Source organism: Alosa alosa, chromosome 16 (genome assembly GCF_017589495.1).
Source record: "Alosa alosa isolate M-15738 ecotype Scorff River chromosome 16, AALO_Geno_1.1, whole genome shotgun sequence".
Classification (NCBI taxonomy): Eukaryota; Metazoa; Chordata; class Actinopteri; order Clupeiformes; family Clupeidae; genus Alosa; species Alosa alosa.
In genome coordinates this window covers 32,688,753-32,714,143 of record NC_063204.1, presented here as the reverse complement: position 1 = coordinate 32,714,143, position 25,391 = coordinate 32,688,753, and the positions used below count along the sequence as shown (strand labels likewise).

The window sequence follows — 25,391 nt, the reverse complement described above, 5'->3', positions numbered from 1 at the left end:
CAGCCTATAATTACGCAGTTATACTTGCCTTGCACGACAAGTCCTGACAAGTAGCTGTAACGTTATAGTGTGCTAACCTCCACAACCTAACAGTATTCTTAACAGTATTCTATTTTAGTATGCTAACTTCCACAACCCAACTGAAGGAACTGTAGGGGGCGATGTGGGTTGAGGTAGAGTGAGTGTGTGGCGAGCAGGCAGAGCCTCGGTCAGAAGGCTCAATGGTATGGAGTGATGACACGGAGATGGCAGGTTTCGGTGCAACACAAGTGAACTTTATTTGAGTTTCAATTCATCTGTTCTTTTGTTCTTTCCTTGTATGTGTGCTGCATCAAAGAGGAAACAAACAGAAAATGGAGTAATCAGTGAAATGGGGTAAATGAGTACAGATCCCAACTCACAAACGACCCAATTGACATTTGAACAATAAACTGAAATCATATGGCTATATAAGGTACAACTAAACAATACTTGACATCCCAAGTCAACCAACATCACCTAATCATCTCTCACATGGGACTCCAACACACCAAACCAACAAACAAAGACCTTAACTTTACACATGATGGCAGAGCTACTCTACAAACTGATAAACATCACAGAAGTCATAGTGAGGGTCATTAAAGTGATGACTTACGTTAACTCAAAGACGCACACAGAGCAGGACACACTGGAGTGCTGGGTTGAGATGAACAAAAAGAGTCAACTGAGGCGAGCAAACAATTTATCCTGGTCTGAGCCCCTGCTCCGGAGCTACAGGGTTTCCCAGCAGGTAAACTGGGTGTGGTTAGGTGGCAGAGCCAGACAATCCTGCAATTTCTCCACAGCACTTTCACCTCAAGCCCTCCTTACACTGACAGACTTTGGAAAGATTTGCAAAGATTTGGAAAAGATTTTTGAAAGACTACAGTCTCAGACCCTCTCTCATCTAAAGACAAGTAGTAGAGTTTTAAGTCACAGACTATGGGTGTGTTCGAAACGGGTAAAGTTGCTGTCTTTTAAGATATCTAACTGGGGAGCAAGGCAGCAAGTGCGGTTCGAAACCGAAAAACAAATTCTGCTGCCTTTTAAGATATCTTAGAATTCCCAAATAACGGTCATTTTTGAAGGCAGCATCGATGCACACTTCATGCTGCCTCCTACCCATAATCCCTTGCGGCAACGTCTGAAACAGCTGTGAAAGGTAAACAAACATGGTGGATGACATCGGTAATGGCTGCTGAATCTGTTTAAAATGTCATTTGTGTGATCTTATTTTGCTTAGATTTGCAGATTACAGATTAGAAATAAACAATTTACTATCTGATTATGCCATTGTTGTAACCATTAATAGCGTCTGGTCTGATATATCTGCCGGCCGTAAAACTAATTTATACCGTTAGCCTGCTAGCTTACGTAAGCTAATTTAGTTTTACGTCAGGCCTTTGCTAACGTCATACCGTAGTGTTAACCAAAGATTCTAGAGTGCTACGCTCATTTTTAAAAGATGCATTTAATCCAAAGTCATGTCTAGTGAGACAGCTCTCTATGTAGGGAGGGAGGCAGTAGGCAGCTGTCTCCCGTTTGGAACACACCCTATGATTTTGCAATGACTAGGGATCTTGCAGGGTCACTATTTACAAGACTGCAACACGATTCCTTTAAATTATTACCCATCGTGCAATAGATAAAGAGGAACTGAAAATTATAGCCTACTAAACTCAAAGTCATATTTTCGTGTTTCTGCAGCATTGTTTCATGCGTGACATCCTTAACCGATATAGAGTTGTTCTGTCAAGTGGAAGAGCCGACTAAATATGTATAAGAAATGACAAATATTATAAGAATAACAAATAATTATAGGCTACAGCTGTGTCGGAGTCAATAAGATAAACAGCCTATAATTATACAGTTATACTTGCCTTGCACTACAAGTCCATATTGACAAGTAGCTGTAATGTTATAGTGTGCTAACCTCCACAACCGTACAGCATTCTATTGTAGTATGCTAACATCCACAACCCAACAGTATTCTAACACTAATGCTTCAAGTGGGATTTGAACTCTCAACCTAAGGATCACCAGTACAAGGCATTATCCCACTGAGCCACTGTCAACCCTACATGTTAGCCAGTCACATTCACATAGTAATAATGTGTATTGGTAAACACACAATAAAAAAAACTCCAAGCATACATTTGACAATAAAATAAAGGGCTTCCCTAAAAGAGTACACCTGAAAACGTTTTGAAATTCTGGGGCAATTAGACATTTGTAGAGATGAACACTAATGGATGAAATATAAATAAGATAGACGTAATGATGAAGGAAAAATAGTAAACAAAGAAGTTCCCCAAAATGTAATAGATAGTCCCGGCATTCTGATTCTTGGCAACTGATGAGTGTGAATGTTGATTGGCTGATGTTCAATGGTGTGAATCTTAAATGACAAATCCTAAAGCTCTAACAGGGATTCGAACACTCAACCAAAGAAACACCAGTACAAGGCATTATCCCACTGAGCCACTAACAATCATACACATTGGGCAGTCACATTCACATGGTGAAAATGTGTGTAAATATGATGAAGGAAAAATAGTAAACAAAGAAGTTCCCCTAAATGTCAGAGTGTCTCGGCATTCTGATTCTTGGCAACTAATGACTGTGTATGTTGATTGCCTGATGTCGTTCAGGTGCTGTTCAATGGTGTGAATCTTCAATAACCAATAGTATTCGACCTAGAGCCTAAATCACTACGGGGGATTTGAACTCTCAACCTAACAAACACCAGCACTAGGCATTATCCCACTGAGCCACTGACAATCCTACATATTTGGCAGTCACATTCACGTGGTGAAAATGTGTGTTGGCAAACACACAACATCAAGAAAATTCCTAGTATACATTTGACAATAGAATAAAAAAGAGTGCAGGTCTGAAAATGTGCACTGTTAATGGTATCCACATAATGATGGTTGTATGGTTGTTCTCCAAGGAAAAAAATGTACTCATATAGGAATATGGGTGATATAGGAGAAATGGGCTGAGTGGTCGAACTTTATTGGTCTATATCTCTGAAATGGAACAACATATCCAAATTCTTTTGATAACTTTTGTGAGGCTTTGTCTAAACATTGTCTGTGAGAATTTTGGTGAAGATTTGATAATTTTTGAAGCCTGTGAAACTTTTTATGATGTTGGCAAAAGTAAACAGTTTTAGAGCATAAGACCAGGTTGAAAAAGATGCATCTGAATGTAGAGATTAATATGATGAAAGAATTTTGAGTCTAGGTCAATCTGGTAAGGAGAAATAAGCATTTTTGACAAGAGCGCCACCTTTGGGTGCAGTACCCCAAATTTTGGGTTATGGGTAGTGGGGGGTACTGGTAACAATACTTGAAAATGTGAAGTTTCTAGGACTAACGGTTTATAGGAATATAGGTGATCTAGGAAAAATGGTCTAAGTGGTCTAACTTTATTGGCCTATATCTCTGAAATGGAACAAAATATCAAAATTCTGAGCGATAATTTTTGTGAGGCTTGGTCTAAACATTGTCTGTGAGAATTTTGGTGAAGATTTGATTATTTTTGAAGAGTGTGAAACTTTTTATAATGTTTGGCTTTTCCATGAAATTGTGTCAAAAGTAAACATTTTTAGACCATAAGACCAGGGCCAAAAAGATGCATCTGAGTTTAGAGATTAATATTATGTAAGAATTTTGAGTCTAGGTCAATCTGGTAAGGAGAAATTAGCATAATTAACTTTTTTTCCAATAGCGCCACCTTTGGGTGCAGTACCCCACATTTTGGGTTATGGGTAGAGGGGGGTACTGGTAACCATACCTGAAAATTTGAAGAGTTTTAGAGTTACGGTTTAGGCTGCAGTATGACTTTTACAGAATTTTGGCCAAAAATGAACGGTACAGAAACAATAGGGGTCCTGCAGCTACGCTGCTCAGACCCCTAATAAGAAAAGGTAGAATCACTATGGGTTGCCGCGCAGCTTCGCTGCTTGGCCCCCAATACGTTAAGGTGATTGAGTGCTGTATTTCAGTGTTTTACTTCTTTGTGTATATATTTTAAAAAAGACGCTGTTATTCTCAGTCCTGCATATAGCCCGTGAGGTTGTTTTTTTTTTTTTTGTGGGGGTGCCCTTTTTCCAGGTCGGAGCAACTGCCCCTCAAAATTCCTGTGCACGTCTCTGGATGTGAGTTTTGAGAAATTCATCTACTTTTTCCCCAAAACACACCAGCACTCGGCCACGTGAGAACCAGCGCACATCTGTGTGCAGGAGGAGTGTTTGATGTGCCTCATCCTTGCATAAATCTGCAAACAGACACTGTCTGGTGGCGCGACCTTTGATGAAATTTACAATTTTAATTACAGTCGCGAGTGTTTCACTGAGGTTGTCAGACAGTTTTTTGCTGGCCAGTGCCTGGTGGTGTATCATGCAGTGAAATATTATGCAGTGTTGGGCCTTTTCTTTCAAGCGACTGTTAAATCCCTTGTTTTTACCCATCATCGAGGCAGCGCCATCTGAACAACATGCAACTACATTCTCATAGAGAAGCTTTTGGGACGAGAACTAAGAATCCACTGCTGTAAAAATATCCTCACCCCTGGTAGTGGTGGTAAGGTTGACAGACATAAGAATGTCCTTCAGATCTTCCCCCTCTATAAATTGTACATAAACAATGAGCACAGCCTCATCTGCTACAGTTGTAGTTTCATCAAGCTGTATGGCGAACAACCCCTTTTCTACCAGCTGCTGCTCGCAGTTATTTGCCATCTTATCAATTTAGTCTTTCACTGTGTTGTTCGAAAGTGGCAAAGTTTTTAGTTTCTCCGCCACCTGTGGGCCACACAGTTTCTCAACTATTTTAATGCAAGCTGGTTTGATGAGCTGCTCGCCAATGTTGTGCGTTTTTTATGCTTTTGCTATTAAAAGCGAACACTTAAAAAGAAGCTTCAGTAGCCTTTTGTATATCACTGCCAGTCCTATTAAATGTGGCTCTGTTATCCATTGGCTTGTTTGCCTTAAGAAGCTGTTCTTTCAGTAGAAAAAAACCCCAATCATTCCCAATCGTTTCAGGATGCTTTGTCACCTGGTGGCGCTTCATTTTGGTGAGTTTCATGCTATCATTAGCTAGCCTTTCGCCGCATATAACGCACTCTGGTCGGCTGTCCGTTCCCTGTGTAAACCCCATCATAATGTAGCTCTCGTGGTAGGTCCTAATTTTCTTTTTCACCCTAGCTGAGCTGTCACTGTCATTTTAGCGTTTGTCAGCCATAGTTTCAAAAGTATTTATTCATTTCTTTACTAACGTTAACTTTGTGCGAACAAGTAAACTCGTGGGCTCAGTCAGTATTCGAATGTTCTATCTACGGAAGCTGATACAGATAAAAATTACTAAAGGTTTTCATAGTTATTATGCTTTGCTTTTAAACAACGACATGGGAAACAGTCAATCCATGTACGTGGGTGAGCTTTGGAATCTTTGACAACAATATTTCCCAGACATCCTTGCTAATCGAAAAAATAATCAACAGATTAGTGCAATTTTTCGTATTTAATATCTCCGGCACATAATTACAACACATATTTTTTATTTCTTTACTTTTTCAAACTTTCTCGCTTCAAATGGCATCCGTGGAATTCGTGGAATTTTGTTTTTACTTGACACTCGTTGGTGTCAGTCCATATGACTGTGTTTGCATTGTGTTAAACTTTAATGTACAGTGTACAAATGACGGTTCTTAAGATACTTTAAGATTCTGCATTCCGTTCATGCTTACTGTTCTAACTCGCTTTTTTTGTCACAGGTGTGTTTTGATCATTCCAATTTCATACTAGACTACATGTATTTTTCGCCGGGTAGCCTCTCTGTTCAGTGGAGGTGAATTGTTTTGTTTAGGTGCATTGGAAGACGACTTGTGTTTTTAGCTGCGATTTCTCTCAATAGGGAAGGGACAGGATTTAGGGACTTGGATAGTGGGGAGAATGGGGGAGAGTTTTACCTTTGTGCGTGTGTGAATGTGACTTGGTTTTATTGTTTTTTCTATGTATTCGTTACTCCTTTTATGTGTTTTTTGTATGGTTTTCATTATGTCTTTATTTTAGCTCAGGCTCTCTGGTTACTCCTGGCTGTAGGTGCTGTCCTTCCAGCTGTTTTATTACGCCTGCCTTGTTTTTTTATTCAGCCTAACTTCAGACATGGGTGAGAGGGTTAGAACTAATGCATCCTTAAAGGAACACGCCACCCAATGTCAGTAGTAATATATGTTCTTCCCTTAACTTTATCATACCTCTCCCGTGTCGGCACATGCACTCAAACGGTCTGGTGCGCGGCGCGAATGTGTTAGCATGTTGCGGGCTCAGACGTAGCCATAGAGGGAGGAAGATAGCACTAATCAAAAACATTCACGTTTTCCAGCATGTCGAGGTAGCTCCGTGTCTTTGTGTTTTTTTACCGTCTTTTGTTTACTTTTTACTAAGCAACTTTTTTGGATTACGCACTTTGAGGAGTGTTTTCATTCTATCCTATGGATATGGATCTATTACAATGCTCCAGCGGCAACAAACTTGTGTACACAAGGAATCAGCTGCTTGCAATATGACGGAATGCTGGTAGGGTTCACGTAAACATCCCGGAGGAGCTGTGGTGCTTTCGGGGGTGCAGAGCGGGAGTTAAAGTGAGGACTAGGCGTCGGGAGAAGAAGTGGCAACACAAGCCCTCAGTTCCTTCGATGGTTATGGGAAACGTGAACTCACTGGCCAACAAGACTGACGAACTGGCTGCCCTGGTAAGAAATCAGAAGTTGTACAGGGATTGTAGTTTGCTATGCTTTACGGAGACGTGGCTAACAAGCCATATCCCCCCGGCTAACGTTGAACTGCCCGGCTTCAGTGTAGCTCGTTTGGACAGAGACAATAAACTTTCTGGCAAAAAGAAGGGAGGCGGACTGGTGCTATACATAAACAACAGATGGTGCAATCCCGGACATGTTACAGTGAAGGAGACTGTATGCTGTAAGGATGTGGAGTTACTAGCGGTCAGTCTACGACCATACTACATGCCGAGGGAGTTCTCGCACGCCATTGTTGTTTGTGTTTACATTCCGCCTCAAGCCCTCCCAGACACAGCGTGACGTCATTCACTCTACAGTCGCTAGGCTCCTAACTCAGCACAGTGATGCCTTCTTTGCGGTCTCTGGTGATTTCAACCACATTTCACTGGATTCCACCCTCACAAACTTTTACCAGTTTGTTGACTGCCCAACTAGGAAAAACAGGACAACACTGGGGAAATTGGACCATAACCTCATTCATCTTCAGCCAATGTACAAGCCAAAAGTTCAGAAGCGGATGAAGCTTTGAGAGACTGCTTTGAGTCCACTGACTGGAGTGTGCTACTGAATGGAGAGGACTTAGAGGAGGTCACACATTGCACTACTGACTATCTGAACTTCTGTATGGACATTGTTGTTCCCACAAGGACTGTACACTGCTATCCAAATAACAAGCCTTGGATAACCAGTAATGTCAAAACCCTTCTCAATAGGAAAAAGATGGCGTTTAAAGAGGGGGACATGGCAGAGCTGAGGCGAGTACAGGGGAAACTCAAGAATAAGCTGAAAGAGGCTAAGGAGGACTACAAAAGGAAGATGGAACAGAAGTTGCAAGAAAACAACATGAAGGAGGTGTGGGACTGTATGAAATCCATCACTGGCCTTAAGAAGAGTAGCAGCTCTGAGGAGGGAGACCTGGACAGGGCGAACCAGCTGAACCACTTTTACAACAGGTTCGATTGCCCTGCACCAGCTCCAAGTACTACTCTTGTTTGCGTGCCCGCCCTACCCCCACCTCCCAGTCTCCCAGTCTCTCCAGCTCTGCATCCTGGCTGTTAAGGAAGGCTGGCTCTGTAGTGGGAGCTGAACTGGAGTGCATCACTTCAATATCTGACAAAAGGACCCTGAACAAACTGATCAACATCTTGGACAATGAAGTGGGACTGGCAATAAACGCAACTAAAACAAAATAGATGCGGGTCAAAACAGCTGGGAAGGCCAAACCTGTGTGCTGCAGAGGAACAGAGCTGGAGACAGTGAAGGAATTTACATACCTTGGGAGTGTCATAAGCAATGATGGAGGGACAACCAAAGACGTCGAGGCTCGAATAGGAAAAGCAAAGGCTGCATTTGCCCAGCTGAAACCAGTCTGGAGGGCCAGGAGCATCTCCCTCAAAACCAAGCTGCGGATCCTTGAATCCAATGTGAAATCCAACCTTCTATACGGATGTAAACATGGGGCTTTACACAACTCAACATCAAGAAACTCCAAACTTTCATCAACTCAAGACTACGCTTCATGCTTGGAATCTGGTGGCCCAGGAAGATCAATAATCAAGTTCTACTGGAGAAAGCAGGCCAGTGGAAGTCACCATCAGAAGAAGAAAGTGGAGATGGATAGGCCACACTTTAAGACAGCCTCCTGCGTCCATCACGAGAGCCGCTCTGGAGTGGAACCCTCAAGGGAAGAGAAGGAGGGGAAGACCGCGGCTGTTGTGGAGGAGAGGTGTCATCAAAGAACTAGCCAGAACCAACACCTCGTGGCAGGGGGTGAAGAAGACCGCACATGACCGGAAACGGTGGAGACACTTCGCTGAGGCCCTATGCTCCTGAAGGGGAGAAGAGGATTAGGTCAAGTAAGTCAAGTGATAATCATGATTAATCATGTTATAAATAAAGATGCATGACTAAAATCAGAATATGGTGTTGCAAGAGGGTATTTTTCCATTTGACATGAAATTGATCTCCCTCTCAAACACTGTTTTTTTTTCAGGAATAGTACACAAGTTCCAAGATGCTGTGTGGTGCTAGGGGAAGAGTCATCCAGTCAATGCCAAGGAATCCACTTTCAACCTCTAATCATTGGTGACCTGTTTAGAACTCCCCCAACAGTGCCAGCACCAACATCAGCTTCGATGAGAATGTCTTGTAAGCCAGCATCCCTAAAACGCTTGCCAATGCAGGACAAGCCATTCTTTCACACAAACATACAGGCATTTGAGGGTGTTTTGGGCGGTAACCAGGTACGGCATGCTGTTGGAGGTGCAAACAAACGCTGCATCGTCATTGAGATCACATAATAAGGAGCTGCCTCAAGGGTTATAAAAAGTATTTTGTCGTGTTTAGTTGTATAATGAAAGTACTGTTTTTATAGCCGTCCTTGTGTTCACTTCTGGCTCCTTGGCTATCAATTTGGTAACTATAACGGGCTATTTGACATCTTTAGAACACTAAACATATCGGAGGTGTCAAATATTGACTTACTCCAGTCTAGATTTTTTGACGTTAATCACTCCTATGATGTATTGTTATTGTCTATCCAAAGTAAATTGCCTGTTTCAAAGTTAACTGATGGTCAAATCAACCAAAAATCTGATATTGTTTGCACCCCCAAGTGGTCTGTGACATATGTTTGTGTTAAAGAATACAGGTATGAAACTCACCCAGTCTTTTCTTGTATGCGTCATTACTCCACCGTATCTCTTGAGCTTTGGCATAGTTAACTTTATCAAAGACTATTGCTAGATTTTAAAATCCACACATTTTTCAAAATGTTCAGGGCCTGTCCTCTTTTTTCTAATGCTAGTAGTCTCAATGCTAGTAGAGTGTGGATCAAGAGATCTCATTGTTTTTTCTTTCTCTGATTGATAGGGGTAGGTTTATCAAATTGAATTGTTTTTTGAATTATGGTGCCATTTGTGTTGTCGTACCTTTTCCAGACAATGTTTCCTCTCCAAAATCATTGTTATTCCAAACTAGAGTGATTTGGATATTTTGGGGATGTATGTTTCACCCAGTTCTAATTGCAGCTGTGCCAGTTAAAGGAAAATTCCGATATTTAGCACTTTGAGTCCCTTTTCTGGTTTGTTTTGGATGAGTGGTGGACACCGAAATTTTGACGATTGGTCCTGTCTCGACTTTTCTGACTCGTTTTGAATCGCCTTTGACTAGTCAGAGTGGCTGCCTACAGGCATGCTCAAACATGTCCTAAAACAACCCTTAACGTTCGTTTTCAAAACTGTTCAACTCATCGAGTGGTTAGTGGTGCTCGTTGATGTTCCAAAACAAGTAGCATAGCGAAATACAGTTTCTGTCGTGTTTTATTTGGCATTTTGTAAAATCCCATTGATTTCTGTTGGAAGACTCATTGCATGTTGATATTACTGCGCCACCGTCTTAACCTAACTCTCGCCAGATGAATTTCATTCCGCCTAGCTCCACTCACATCCATCTGGGATTGGTTCCGTTGAGAGTGATTTCAGCACAAGACTGTATGGTAGAGCCAATCAGGGCGCTTGGGCGGGGAGTTTCATAGATGTGGCGTGGCGTAGAAGCGACTGTGAGACTGTTCTCAGCGTCACGGGTTGGCTTCGATGTGAGTGGTTAAAGTAGCACGTCAATAGATGACGGACAAGTGGCTTATCCAATCTTATACAAGGATTTTTTAACAAGGCCCAGCCTTCTGAAGCACCACTCCAATGGATCGATCCCAGATGGATGAGTGGAGCTAGGCGGAACGAAATTCATCTGGCGAGAGTCAGGTTACCACGTCTATGCTTCAGGCTCAAATATTGAGCGGAAGTTTATACGCGGTTGTGAGGTGTCTGAAAAAATAGTTCCACAATAGCAAATAAGACGGCTGGAAATCATACATTGCGCCGATATATTTGATTTTAATAATCAACGAACACCACTAACCACTCGGTGAGTTGCATAGTTTTGAAAACGAACGTTAAGGGTTGTTGTAGGACATGTTTGAGCATGCCTGTAGGCAGCCACTCTGACTAGTTAAAGGCGATTCAAAACAAGTCAGAAAAGTCGAGAAAGGACCAATCGTCAAAATTTCGGTGTCCACCACTCTAGGTTATCCAAAACAAACCAGAAAAAGGACTCAAAGTGCTAAATACCGGAATTTTCCTTTAAGTAAGTAAGTAAAGTTAAATTTTAGAGCACATTTAAACACAGCTCGCACTGACCAAAGTGCTGTACATAGCGCTTTAGCCAAAGAATAATAAAAGGGGAGGAACAGTGGCCCAGACCATTAAGTATGCCTATCAGCTGTGCTGATCCATTCAGGTGACTCACTGCCATAGCTAGTACACAATGTTTAGGCATAAGCCATCTCCCCTTTGTGGACAGACTCAAAATGTCCTGACAAGTTGAGACAATTATCTCAGCCTCCTCTTCACGGACATTCACTTGGTCATTGCCAATGCAATGATCTGTTATCATGCCTGTAGCCAGGCAATAAAGTTGAAGAGCTTATTTGGTATTAGGCTTGAGGCAGAGGAAAGTGTTAACTGTTCTGCTGTTGGTGGCCATGTGAGTTTAGGGGTTGACTGTAAGTCTCCTCTCATTTGTGTCATCAGTTTGAATTTGATGTGTTCAAATGATCTTTTCCTTTGATTAAAATTCTCCAGGCTGCCAGACTATTAGTATTTTGTTGTTTATTTTGTCTTGTACACTGTTGTTTTGTGTTCCTCATTGTCAATGATTTCATCCTTTGTAACACAAATAAAGATACATTTAATAAAGACATAAATTCAACATTTAAGTTTACCAGTGTTTCTGATTTATTAAGTTTACTAGGCTACTGTCTCAGTGTTAACACATCCAGGTTAACTTAGCCGTGTACTTTACCACTACCAAAAGCCACTAAACCCTACATGCATTAGCACTCAATGTTTTAAGACATCTTCGTTCAGTATTCAGAGAATTTGACCGTTACTATTTTTAGAAACATTCTACTACAACATGTGCACAAAGGAACCAGGTAAGAGGCAGACAACGAATTTGTAATACATAATTGTATTTTTAAAAACTTGCAATAATGTCACCATGAAGTCAGGATCTGAGGAAAGTTTGTCAGCTGCTCATACCGCCGCTGTATGTAGTTCCGGCATTTCGATACAGTTTTACAGTTTGCGGTCCTGTTTAAGTTGTACATGGTTGGCTGACATGAATCAATGACGTTAGGTACTCTGTTCTGATTGGGTCAATGACTAGAAGTATCCGTGGATGTGCCCGAGTAGTGGTTAAAATAAAAGTTTGTGAAAGTGTACGATCAAACATGAGCTGCAAACAAATTTTGGTAGACATAGTTGAATTGTTTTATTCCATACATAAAATATGGGTTAGTCTATCGACGTCAATCAGCCAACAGTATCAGCACTGGTGCTCCACAGGGTTGTGTGTTAAGCCCCCTGTTGTACTCACTGTTCACATATGATTGTGCAGCCACTGACCGCTCCAACACCATCATTACATTTGCTGATAACACCACCATAATTGGCTGCATGAAGAATGGTGATGAGTCTGCCTACAGAGCAGAGGTGGCAACAATGATATCTTGGTGTCAGGATAACAGTCTGCTGCTCAATGTAACAAAAACCAAGGAGCTGATAGTGGATTACAGATGGCTGCTGGGAGAAGAATACGCACCCATTCACATCGGGAATGCAGCTGTGGAGAGAGTCAAAAGCTTCAGATTCCTGGGTTTAAACATCAGTGAGGATCTGAGCTGGACACACCATATTGGTGTGGTAACAAAGACAGCGGCTCTTCTTTCTGCGGAAATTTGGCATGGACTACAAAATATCGACCAACTTTTACCGCTGTAGAATAGAGAGCATTCTGACTGGTGGCATAATCTGACATGGTATGGTAACAGCACTGCCCAGGATCGAAAATCGCTACAAAGAGTTGTCAGATCAGCACAGTGCATTACAAGGACTGAGTTACCATCCATCCAGGACCTCTACAGTCAGCGCTGCAGAAGAAAGGCCAAGCGTATAGTTTCTGACACCAGTCATCCCAGCCACCGTCTTTTCACCCTCTTGCCTTCTGGCAGACGATACAAGAGCATAAGGACCCGTACCAGCAGATACAGGGAGTTTCTACCCGCAAGTCATCAGGTTGCTGAACCGTCCTTGGAAATCCCCACATAATGGCACTTCGTTTTTTTTATTTTGTTTTACACTCTCCCTCCTCCTCTCTCCATCCTATTTGTTATGATATTTTTTTAATTTATTCTTGAAGTTGAATGGACACTTGAGCACAAGGAATTTCAATGCTGATAAATACTTATTTGAGTACATGATAATAAAGTTGAATTTTAACTTTTCACTATTTTTGCCTAAATCATATTTTAAATCTATTGATCAAGCTATCGTTGGGAGGATAGACACCTAGAATTAGGAAATCCCTACTGCAGCAGGGCTCACTCAGTGGAGGGCTCTCACTGCCAAATTGTATGTATTATTACTGGGCAGCAAACATCCAAAAGTTTTTGTCTTGGGTACATAGCCCGCAAACCCTGTGGTGCCAACTTGAGTCGAGGTCATGTGTGTCGTCCTCTCTTCCTGCTCTTCTCTCCCATTCCGACATCTCCCACTCGTTACACAAACAACCCAGTTGTCTGTGCCTCTTTGAAAATTTGGGATCAATTCAGACGTCATTTTAAGTCATGCTCTCCCTCTTCTCTTATGCCTATATCCAGTAACCATCTTTTTCCACCCTCTTTTCTGGACCATGCATTCTGACTGTGGGAGAGGAATGGCATACACACATTCAGTGACTTATATAAAGACAGAGTTTTTGGTAGCTTCTCTAACCTTTCTGCCCTGCATGACTTGTCCACGACACACAGATACTTTACCGTCTCAGATACTTTCAAATTAGGCATTTTGTCTCAAACATGTTTCCTGAATTCCCCTTTCCACCCCCAAAGCAGGCATGGGAAGACTTCTTTAAACTCAAACCTACTCCGAGGTTCTGGTCTCGCAAATTTATCAGGGTCTTCTGTCACTTTACGCAGCGAGCTGCTCCAAAAGTGCAGCTGCTTGGGAACTGGGGGTACAGAGAGCCATTGACAGAATGTGTACTTCATCATCATGTGCCTGTTTTTTTGAGTCCACTGCTGTACAACATCTACACACATGACTGCAAAGCCAACAGTAGTCATACCTCCATCATCAAGTTTGCAGATGACACAGTGATCTTGGGCCTGATTAGTAACAACAATGAACAGCTCTACTTGGATCAGGTTGATGAGGTGGCACAGTGGTGTCAATCTAACAGCTTGACACTGAATATCACTAAAACCAAGGAAATGGTAGTGGATTACAGAAGGCAGCCAGCAGAACTACAGTTACACCCCACTAATGATCAGCGGGCAACCTGTAGAGAGAGTCACAAATTTTAAATACCTTGGTGTCCACATTACTGAAGACTTAACATGGACTGTTAACACTCAATATGTTCTGAAGAAGTCCAGACAATGACTCTACTTCCTTCGTCAGCTAAGGAAATTCAAAGTTTCTACATCCATCATGAAGGCCTTCTACACTTCAGCGGTTGAGAGTGTTCTAACTGGTACCATCATCACCTGGTATGGGAACTCCACAGTTAGAGATTGTAGTACTCTGCAGAAAGTAGTGCGCTCAGCTGAACGTACTATAAGAACTCAACTCCCTGCTCTACAAGATATCTATTCCAGAAGAGTACTCCTAAGAGCCCAAAATATTCTGAAGGACTCTTCTCATCCTAACAATGGATTATTCCTACCGCTGAAATCAAGAAGACACCTATGTAGTCACAAAGCCAGAACTGAGAGACTCAGAAGAAGTTTTTATCCCCAGGCCATCCGAACTCTGAACTCACACTATACTGACTTTGCACACATTCACTCCTCAGCACTCTCAAACATTTCCCAACTCTGAACTCACACTATACTGACTTTGCACTCATTCACTCCTCAGCACTCATGAAAATGAGGAGAATTTTGAAATTCTGGCTCGCAGTTTGGAAGGGGCATACAAACTTTAACAGAGCAAGCAGGACCCGTTTTCTGTCTGACTCAGGTGACGTGAACATTGGCTACCTGCATGATAAGGTTTTCAGTTCACTGCTGCTTGACACTACCTTGCATGGAGACATATTTCACGTTAACAGTGGAGATGTTAGCAAAACTATAGCGTTTGGTAAATGGAGATGCAGATCATCTTCCTAATTAATTTCTTAATTAATTCTTAAACAGCCCACAATATGCGCTCACTCCAGCGAGACGAGTGAAATAAATGTGGGCCTACAAGTCGCGATTTATTAGGCTACCCAATCGCTATGCTGTTTTCATGAACATTGCAGGAATCAACTTCATTCACCTATCCACGAGTGGTTCAGTTTGTCAGTTTCACTTTCGAAAACACGCATACACATTGAATGAGCACTCATAGCCTACCACTTCCACCTAATGTTATGCCTCTATATTTTATGAATTAAGAAGTATTTATTGACCAGGAAAACATTTAGTTTATTTTTCTTTCGGTCCGCGGTTCCATAACACCATTCAGTTGTGCTGCAAATTAACAGACAGAGCATAATCTAGCCTAAATTCATGGCATTTTTTTTTTTGGGGCCCCCATTGGCTCAGGACCCCTGTTCACGTGAACATTTAGCACAAGCCATGATCCATCCCTGACAGTGAGGTGAAGCACACACTAACCTGGAGCAGTGAGCTGCCTGCTACAGCGGCACTCGAGGAGCAGTGAGGGGTTAGGTGCCTTGCTCAAGAGCACTTCAGGCGTGGATGTGGGCAGAGGAGAGCAGTGCTCAACCACTCCCCCACCCACATTTTTCCTACTGGTCAGAGATTAAACCGGCAACCCTTCGGTTGCAAGCCAAAAGCCCTAACCAGTAGGCCACGGCTGGCCCCCAAGAAATGGTATGAAAGTCTTAAATTTAACTTGTTTAAACCTGTAGACACCTCACGCTCCCGGCACATATCATAGGCGTTTGTGTGCACCTGGCTGACGCTCTCTCCCATGCAGGTTTAGTCGGGCAGCCTTTTATTGTCAGCTGACTGTGTGATGTTAACAACCTAATTATGTAATGATCTTCAGATCAAGCCTCACAAAAGTTACCAAAAGAATTTTTTGATTTTCGAAAGCATTCGCCCGTCACAGCCAAACAAAATCGGTGATGAAGCCACCAAACAGGAAGTAGGGTCATATCATGTAACGGTTCCACATATTAAAAACAAACTTGGGACATGGACTCACTCAGGACTCCATCCACCTTATTCAGACGGCGGGCATTGTAAACCAAACAAGGCTACAAGGTACACAAACCATATGATTGTTGTAGGTGGCGAAAATACATTAATGATATAGTCGGTTTACCCTGTAGCCTCGCTTTGGTTTACACAATAGCCGCCGTGTGACAAATTGCAAGCATGCAACAAAGTTCACCTTGCACAAAGCGACTTAAAGTATATGAACACTGCATTAGTTAAAAATGATAGTTTTCATATTTACGAAAAACATACATACAAACCGTAACTCTGTAAGAGAAATAATTTTTTAAAAGTGCATAGGTGTTCTCTGTTCGTGTATATTCCCAACAGGAGACCACTATTATCTGGTGTGTAATCCTGGGGAAAAGCCTTGGGTTAGCCCCAATCCTCAATGGAAATATTGACAATGGTGAACCCATCAAATAATCACTGAAATTGTGCCATGTCTTACAGTCAATAAAGTCTTTATTTATTACATAATTATACTACAAATGAAACACTGACACATGTTCTACTGTAAATACACATGCATACATTTGTACAAGAGCATGTAATATTACATGCTGTGCCCTTAGTTCTAACCAATTCAACTAAACCATAAAACAGCCCATGACCCTTCAGACAAGCATGCAAGTGAAAGTGTATTGAAACAAGGTGAGACCAGAGATGCCTTTTTAATGGAGCCACATGACATAGGTGCAAAGTGTTAGGATCATTAGCTGCAAATTGTTCATGTAATAAATAATATGTGTATGTATTTGATTGATCAGAAATGACAGCACCAAGGCAAACATTTTTTGTTTGAAAATATGATGGAAATTGTAAAAACAGTTTTCATTTTCATTGGCAAACTGCAAAGTCTAACTAGAGCTAATTTAACCTTGACAACTCCTATATGACCACTACGCTTGCTATGTTAGTGGCGGTCCTAATAAATAGGTAATGTCAATTTGCTATTTTTTTAAGTATATTTTTTGGGGCTTCTTTGCCTTTATTATGATAGGACATATAAGAGGCAGACAAGAAGCGAGTGGGAGGGAGAGATGGGGTGGGATCCGGAAATGGTGTAGTCAGTTGTGCCCCAGCAGTTTACCATTACCACCATAACCATCAACACTGATGAATCAGCTCAATGCTCCCACATGCCACTTTATAGCTACAGTTAATGCACAAGAAATTTCCTGGTTGAATAGACTTTGCACTTATAAATTAGAGCCCAATGTCTCATATTTTACATCATTACTGGACAAAAGATAAATATAGTTTTGTATAAAAATGATAGCTAGTGACAATATTCAACTTGAGTCACAAGAAACTAATTTTCCCTTAATAAGTATAAGCTACTGATCACTACTACATTTTTTCTAGTCGTTGTCAGAAGCTGTAGGCCAAAGGTGAATGTCACTTGGGTGTGTGAGGATGGAAGCTAGGGCTTCTGAGGCTGAAAGTGTCACCGTTGAATGAATGGACAGATGCAGCTTTGCCACAGACCAGTGACGGTTCTGCATCCTTTATTTCCATTGCACGCTTGTAGAGCTCAGCAGCCTTCTCAAAGTCGCCTTTCTCATAACTGAGGGAAGGATGATCATATAGTAAGAAATTGGTTAGTTTTTTGCATTCTTCATTTTAATCAGTTTGTTTACTCTTGATTATATGATACGATACAATACTTCATTGTCCCATAGGGTCTCCTATGCTGCTCATATTTATATGATAAAACACATACAGTACCTGAGCACCGCAAGGTTTTTCAACGTTTCTCCAACACGAGGGTGAGAAGTCCCCAGACTGTCCTCATACACTCTTAGGGCTTGCTCATATAGGGGCAGTGCTTCATTATGCTTTTTCTGCATTGGGATCAACAAAGAAACATAATGGATCAAACAACCAAAATCGGATCAACACACAAAAGCACTATAATTCCTAAAGCAAAGCAGAGTATTGTTCTTCTAAAGTTTTCTTTATTAGGGTGCTTGCTAAAGCAAAGCACACCATTGTTCTTAAGTTTTCTTTATTAAATAAATTAATTGTGAATTAATATGTAATTTAATGTTTACATATGCAAATTAGGCATTATCTAATTAAATATATGCTAATTTGCATGCTCAGAGTGGGAGAGAAAACAGCCTTCAAACACAGCCAATGAGATTCTATTCTCAGCCTAGACTCGCCTTTGAACTTTCGCGATCAGTTGCTGATACAAAGGAAGTGTCCATATATGTATCACATAGCGTGATACAGGAAAAACAGAGCTTTCCAACGGTACTACACATGATGTGTTTTGGAGCACGGTCGCGGTAGTACATGCAAGGTTAGAATGCTAACTTTTGGTGAATTTAGGAGAAATATACAGGTGTGAGTAAACACAATGTAATGAAATAAACACTTAAATGTGTAAATCAGACTTTTTTGTTGTAGTAGTGTGACAGAATACATAAGGTAGCAATCTAGCACAAAATCTCGAAATTGACCAGTTCATGAAAAAACAATGCTTTCACCTGCCGTCAATCTGCCTCGTTGATAGGCAGATTGTTTAACCCAGGGGTGTCCAAACTTGTTGACTCAAGGGCAACATTGGGTTTTCAAAATTGGCCGGCGGGCCACACACAAAAAATAATATATATTTATTTTTATAATAATATATATTTATCATTTAAATGACAAAGTAATTTTGTTAATTTCTTAAGAAATACTGTTAATTTGATGCTGTTTAATTCATTTATAAATGGTGCGCTGTCACTTTAACATTCTTTTGCCAGCTCCATTCAAATATAGTCTATGGCTAGTGCTGTGCATATGGCTGTACTCTCCCACAGTTTATAAATTGTCAGTAGTGGGAACTACTGTTGCCATCGCAATTTCCTAACAACAATGACAATGCTCTCTCTTTCTCGTGCACGCTCAAATGCGTTCCCAATTAAATGGAGTAGCATAACGTAGTTAGATCTGCTGCAATGGAGATACTATGTATCTCGATGTAACAAGCTGTTTTGACATTGACATTGTAAATGTTCTCTAAGAAGAGTGTAAAGCAGTTTGGAGTAGCCTAAAGTTAACCACAAGGTCATCTGTCTTGAACCGTTTAACTTTAAAGGACACAACTGCTATGTACTTTTCATCTTTGTAACTTTTATACTTTTTAAACTAGGAATTAAAAACTATTAAACATTTTCCCATAGACTTAACATTGGCAATTATGACATCACAATACGTCCATTAAGCAATTAGAATCCTGTGCCAGGTGGCCAGGCCACCTGCAGCAACTGCCAGTCTCAGGCTTTAAGCAAAGATTCTATAGTTAATTAAGATGAATCTTAAGAGGATTCACCAATGGAACGAAATGGCACTAGTTCCGGACTCCTAAATAGGCGTGTCAAAACGTAAACTTTTCTCTGAATAAGCAATAAGAACATATATGCCAATGCAACACTCGGACATGGAATGGATAATTTAATTTTGCCCGTTAACCGAGCTAGCTAGTTAGCTAGCTAACGTTAGCACAGTAAACGGAAAGTGAATGGGAACGGCTAGTTATGTTCGCTACCTAGCTAGCAGCTAAGGACTTTGGTTAAACTTATATATTGTTGCAAACTAACCTGAAATAACATACGTTCTAGCAAAAAATATGTTAGGTTAGTTTATCAACTGCTCTGAGTCTAGGGCCTTTGAGAACAGGTGGCTGTGCACGAGAGCTTTGCTGAGACAGTGACAGATCACAAACAAAGCTATTTTTGTCTTTGTTTCGTTCGAAAATACAATTTCAATGTCAATGTTACGCAGACATGTGGGTTGTAGAAAATGGGTTCATAACTTACATTGCGCAACGTAGGGCTAAGGGAATGGTCATAATCCGAGAACATTTTCATTTCTCCCATAGGAATACATAGACACTGGACCTCCCGCTAGACTGCTAAATTTTGCGAACCCCACGTCACAGCATGCCAGAATTTACCCTCTTATGAATCGTCTCGCTTTATCAACCGTCTCTGATTTAAGCATACAATCTGGCTCTCTTAAGACTACATATCCTGCTCAACTGTTTCCTCTGCCCAGAACTTTCAAAATAAAAGTCCTCACTACAATAATTCCTTATTAAATAATTTAACCATTTAAACTATCCACTTCAGCCATTCCAACTATCAAACCACCAACTACCTAGCAACCAACATAGCAACCACCTCAAGTACCCTAGCAACAGCCTAGCAACCATGTCAAATACCCTAGCAACAGCTTAGCAACCACTTCCACAGTTACCAATAGCCACCTAGCAACCAATATACCAACCAATGAGATTAACCTAGCAACCAGCATAGCATCGGCCACAACTAGCAGCAGCCTAGCAGCAGCCTAGCAACCACCTTAAGTACCCTAGCAACAACCTAGCAACCATGTCAAATACCCTAGCAACAGCCTAGCAACCACCTCAAGTACCCTAGCAACAGCCTAGCAACCATGTCATATACCCTGGCAACAGCCTAGCAACCACTTCCACAGTTACAACCTAACAACCATTATAGCAACCAATGAGGTTAACCTAGCAACCAGCATAGCAACCACCACAACTAACCTAGCAACAGCCTAGCAACCACCTCAAGTACCCTAGCAACAGCATAGCAACCACTTTTACGATGAAAACCTAGCAACCAACATGATTACCCTAGCAACCAGCATAGCAACCACCATAGCCATCATAGTAACAGCCTAGCAACCACATCAAGTACCCAAGCAACAGCCTAGCAACCACTTTTACGATGACAACCTAGCAACCAACATGATTACCCTAGCAACAGCCTAGCAACCACCTCAAGTACCCTAGCAACAGCCTAGCAACCATGTCATATACCCTGGCAACAGCCTTAGCAAACACTTCCACAGTTACAACCTAACAACCATTATAGCAACCAATGAGGTTAACCTAGCAACCAGCATAGCAACCACCACAACTAACCTAGCAACAGCCTAGCAACCACCTCAAGTACCCTAGCAACAGCATAGCAACCACTTTTACGATGAAAACCTAGCAACCAACATGATTACCCTAGCAACCAGCATAGCAACCACCATAGCCATCATAGTAACAGCCTAGCAACCACATCAAGTACCCAAGCAACAGCCTAGCAACCACTTTTACGATGACAACCTAGCAACCAACATGATTACCCTAGCAACAGCCTAGCAACCAGTATAGCAACCACCATAGCTATCATAGTAACAGCCTAGGAACCACATCAAGTGCCCTATCAACAGCCTAGCAACCAAGTCCTATACCCTAGCAACAGCCTAGCAACCACCTCAAGTACCCTAGCAACAACATAGCAACCATGTCAAATACCCTAGCAACAGCTTAGCAACCACTTCCACAGTTACAACCTAGCAACCAATATACCAACCAATGAGATTAACCTAGCAACCAGCTTAGCATCGGCCACAACTAAGTTAGCAACAGCCTAGCAACCACCTCAAGTACACTAGCAACAGCATAGCAACCATGTTAAATACCCAAGCAAAAGCCTAGCAACCACTTTTACGATGACAACCTAGCAACCAACATGATTCCCCTAGCAACAGCCTAGCAACCAGCATAGCAACCACCATAGCTATCATAGTAACAGCCTAGCAACCACATCAAGTACCCTAGCAACAACATAGTAACCAAGTTAAATACCCTAGTAACAGCCTAGCAACCACTTCCACAGTTCCACAGTTACCTAGCAACCAATGTGTTTAACCTGGCAACCACCACAACAAACCTAGCAACAGCCTAGCAACCACCTCAAGTACCCTAGCAACAACCTATCTACCACTTCTATGATGACAACCTAGCAACTAACATAGCAACCACCACAACCCAGCAACTAACATAGCAACCATTTTAATTACAATCAAAGAAGAATAACAACTTTTGTTTAAAATGAACAGTAACTGTTGCTTCTTACCAGTTGGCAGTAAAGGACTGCTAGGTTGACCAATGCAGTGGCCACACTGGGGTGCTTCAGTCCAAAACTCTTTTCACGAATCTCCAGTGCCAGTTCATATAGAGGAACCGCTTTCTCCAGCTTACCCTACCATGCAAACATTGAATATAAGTCATAAATACAGGATAACATACTTTTTACTAGGGCTGTCAATCGATTAAAAAAATTAATCTAATTAATTACATACTCTGTGATTAATTAATCTAAATTAATTGCATATATAATTTTTGCTGTGAAAGTATTTTAAATATTTAAATTCAAATGAATAATTGAATAATCAGCATTAGTGACATTAAAGTTCAAAAACTCTTTTATTATTATTTTCACTGTTCAAATAATGGCCATAATAATCTATGATATGACCTAATATGCTGAGGAAATAAATTCAAAAGTGCTTCGGGTTTTCAAGTTTTTTTGTTCACATACAAGGCATTTCAGGCCACAGATATAACCTAGGGGACACTCCCCTCAATGTCAACACTTGCAGACATTGCAAAGGACTTTATTTTCAACACTTTATTTTTATCAGCACCATTAGGCCGTTTTTTTAAAAGTAAATGTTCCAATCAATGATCTAGGCAGCACGTTTTCTTCTCTCTCCTTCATTTTACAGTCTAATTTTTACTGACTAGAACGGCTCGGGGTCAAAGGTCATACGGAATCGATTAATCTGCACTATCTGCCCCCGTTTACACGAAGGGAAGACGCAGATATTTCCCTCCGGTTTGACCTCTCATTTACACGAAAATCCCGTTTTTATCACAGAAAACGATTATTTCTAAAAACTCTGACCAAAGTGGAGATTTCTGATAACACCGGTTATGTGTTGTCGTATCAACTGGAAGAAATGGGGTTTTAGGTTCTCAAATGTCACATTACGCGCCAGAAAATTCTTAACGTCATGTGAGCGCCCTATGTTTACAGTTTGTTTGGCTACTGATCATGGATGCTATTAAGGTGGTGCTCATTTTTACGTTTGTGCAAACGCTTTTGTAAACAACTGTTAAAATGTCATTCCTGACATTAAAATCCCTCAGCAGGAACAGGTGTTGCTGTGCCTTCTTGTACACTGAGTCAGGCCTCTACCTGCTCAACTGCCTGTCCATGCAGCATCAGGGGTTCAAAGAGGGGTGGGGGGAATTGGATGTTCGCTTCCCCCCACAGCACAGCTTCTTGGAAGTTAAGTTCATGAGCTTGCCAACCTATTAATTGTATGACGAGAGGGAATTCACATCCCTGATGTGAGCTACCAGGGCCATGTCATCGGCATACTTAAACAGTGAAAAGTCCTTGTTGTTGCAGGTGATGATAGATAGATAGATAGATAGAAAGAAAGAGAGAGAGAGAAAGAGAGAGAGAGAGAGATACTTTATTGATCCCCAAGGGGAAATTCAAGGTCTCAGTAGCATACAGACATCACACACAACATGCACTTACAGCAGAAAAAGTATATCATATAAAAAAAAAACAGTTGAACAATAAAGACAGTAGAAGATAAAAAATACCAATATACTAAAAATACTAAATATACTAAAACAAATATCCACATAGTGTGCTTAAGGATGAATAAGCATGAGGCGCTTGCAGTGACAGTTATGTTTGTGTAGACTGAGAATAAAATAGGGGATAAAACACAGAGCTGGGGAACTCCTGTGTTTAAAATCATGTTTTTGGATTTAAAACCATTGACCTCCACATGGCACCACATAATGGGTGTTTTGTAACCAACGAGGCTTGTGAGGAGAACTAAACATATAATTTTTGAATTAAACAGTATGACCAGATATATATTACTCTACTGCTGAATTAGTTCATGCAATCAGTAATTATGCTGCATATTCAATCCAATTTCCCACTTACCCTGCGCTTGTATAGTATGGCAAGATGCTTGATAGTGTAGGCCAGGGAGGGATGGTCTGGAGCAAGGGCCCGCTTGCGAATATCCAGGGCCTGCTCATAAAGGTCTTCTGCATTTTCATATTCATGGCATTCGCAGTGCAGTGCTGCTAGGTTATTGAGTGACTGGGCACAGTCTGGGTGCTCTGTCCCTAGTACACGCTGCCGCATCTCCAGAGAACGAGTCAGGAACATTTTAGCTGCACTGGGAAAAATGAAATGCACACACAGATGCTCACAACACTGAAAGGGCAAAACTGCATCATTCTAAAAATATATCGCCACAATTGGCTATGAATGGGGTACATGCAGAGGCGGAACACTGTACAACAGATGACCATGGTATTTGTTCAGTTAAGTAAGTTATGACTAGGCACAGTGGCAACAGCAGGCCTCTGTGACACTGAACATGGGTACCTCCTGCAACACTTGGTAATTGAACCTGGGGCTTCCACATTGTAAGCTGCATTGCTGCATTAACTGCACCATCATGTCTTACAAACACATTAAGAAATAAACACATGGGCATTGATAACTTGCCATGTGAAAAACAAAAAACATAAAACATAAACATAACATTTCTCTGACATATGTTGCTCTTGAACAGTCAATGAGTGCAGCGGAAGCACAGGTCAGAGTCGCTGAAAAGTCAGGCTGCAGATCAGCAGATCCATGGACAGACCTCTGATAGCAACACAAAACACCAGTAGCATTGTTGGCTGTTTAGATAGCTCTGGAAGGCAGCGCAGTCTGAAGCCACAAGTAATTTCTCAAGTCAAGTCACTTTCATTTATATAGCACATTTTTGTGCAACCCAAAGCGCTCCATATATGTATAGACATTGACACACAGGACAAAAGATGCCGGACAGAGCGGCATAGTCGCTAGCATACCCTTGACACCAAAACATGACAAACAAATTTACAAAATAACAAATGACACACAAGATGGCGGACGGAGTGGCGTACAGTAGTAGTTGCCAGCATACCCGTGACACCAAGACATACAACAAACAAATAAAGAATTAATAAAAGGTAAAAAAGAAAATAAATTTAAAAAGAAAATTTCATGTTAAATTAGTCCAATTGGTTGCATCTAACTGGCTGAAAAATGTCCAAGGGCAATGATGACTTGGGTGAAACCGTGCACAGCTGTGTCTTTCTAACTGACCAACCCAGAAGATTTACTGGCAGTCTGGAGAGCACATTGTACATTACAGTGCCTATAAAAAGTATTCAGCCCCATGCTAAAGTTGAATAAAAAGAGGAATAAAAAAAATCATCTTTTGGACATGGATCTTAATGCCTTAATTAAAAAAATGAGGAATTGAATGGAATTAAAATAGACCCACATCATCACATCCCCTTCACCATACCTAGAGACACTAGTGTAGTGTCATA

General features: G+C 41.2%; 1 protein-coding gene across 7 annotated transcripts in view; it reads right to left on the bottom strand.

The window, feature by feature from the left end:
* Positions 1 to 16,567: 16,567 nt before the first annotated feature.
* The window catches only part of nphp3 (nephronophthisis 3), a 165,406-nt gene continuing 156,582 nt past the window's right edge, over positions 16,568 to 25,391 (bottom strand). For all 7 annotated transcript variants that reach the window (XM_048265979.1, XM_048265984.1, XM_048265981.1 and 4 more), the window contains 4 exons: positions 23,956 to 24,196; positions 22,057 to 22,182; positions 17,852 to 17,967; positions 16,568 to 17,690 (listed from right to left, as the gene is read on the bottom strand). In XM_048265979.1, the coding sequence (XP_048121936.1) occupies positions 17,522 to 17,690; positions 17,852 to 17,967; positions 22,057 to 22,182; positions 23,956 to 24,196 (652 nt within the window). In that variant the 3' untranslated portion in view covers positions 16,568 to 17,521. The remainder of the gene's footprint in view (positions 17,691 to 17,851; positions 17,968 to 22,056; positions 22,183 to 23,955; positions 24,197 to 25,391) is intronic.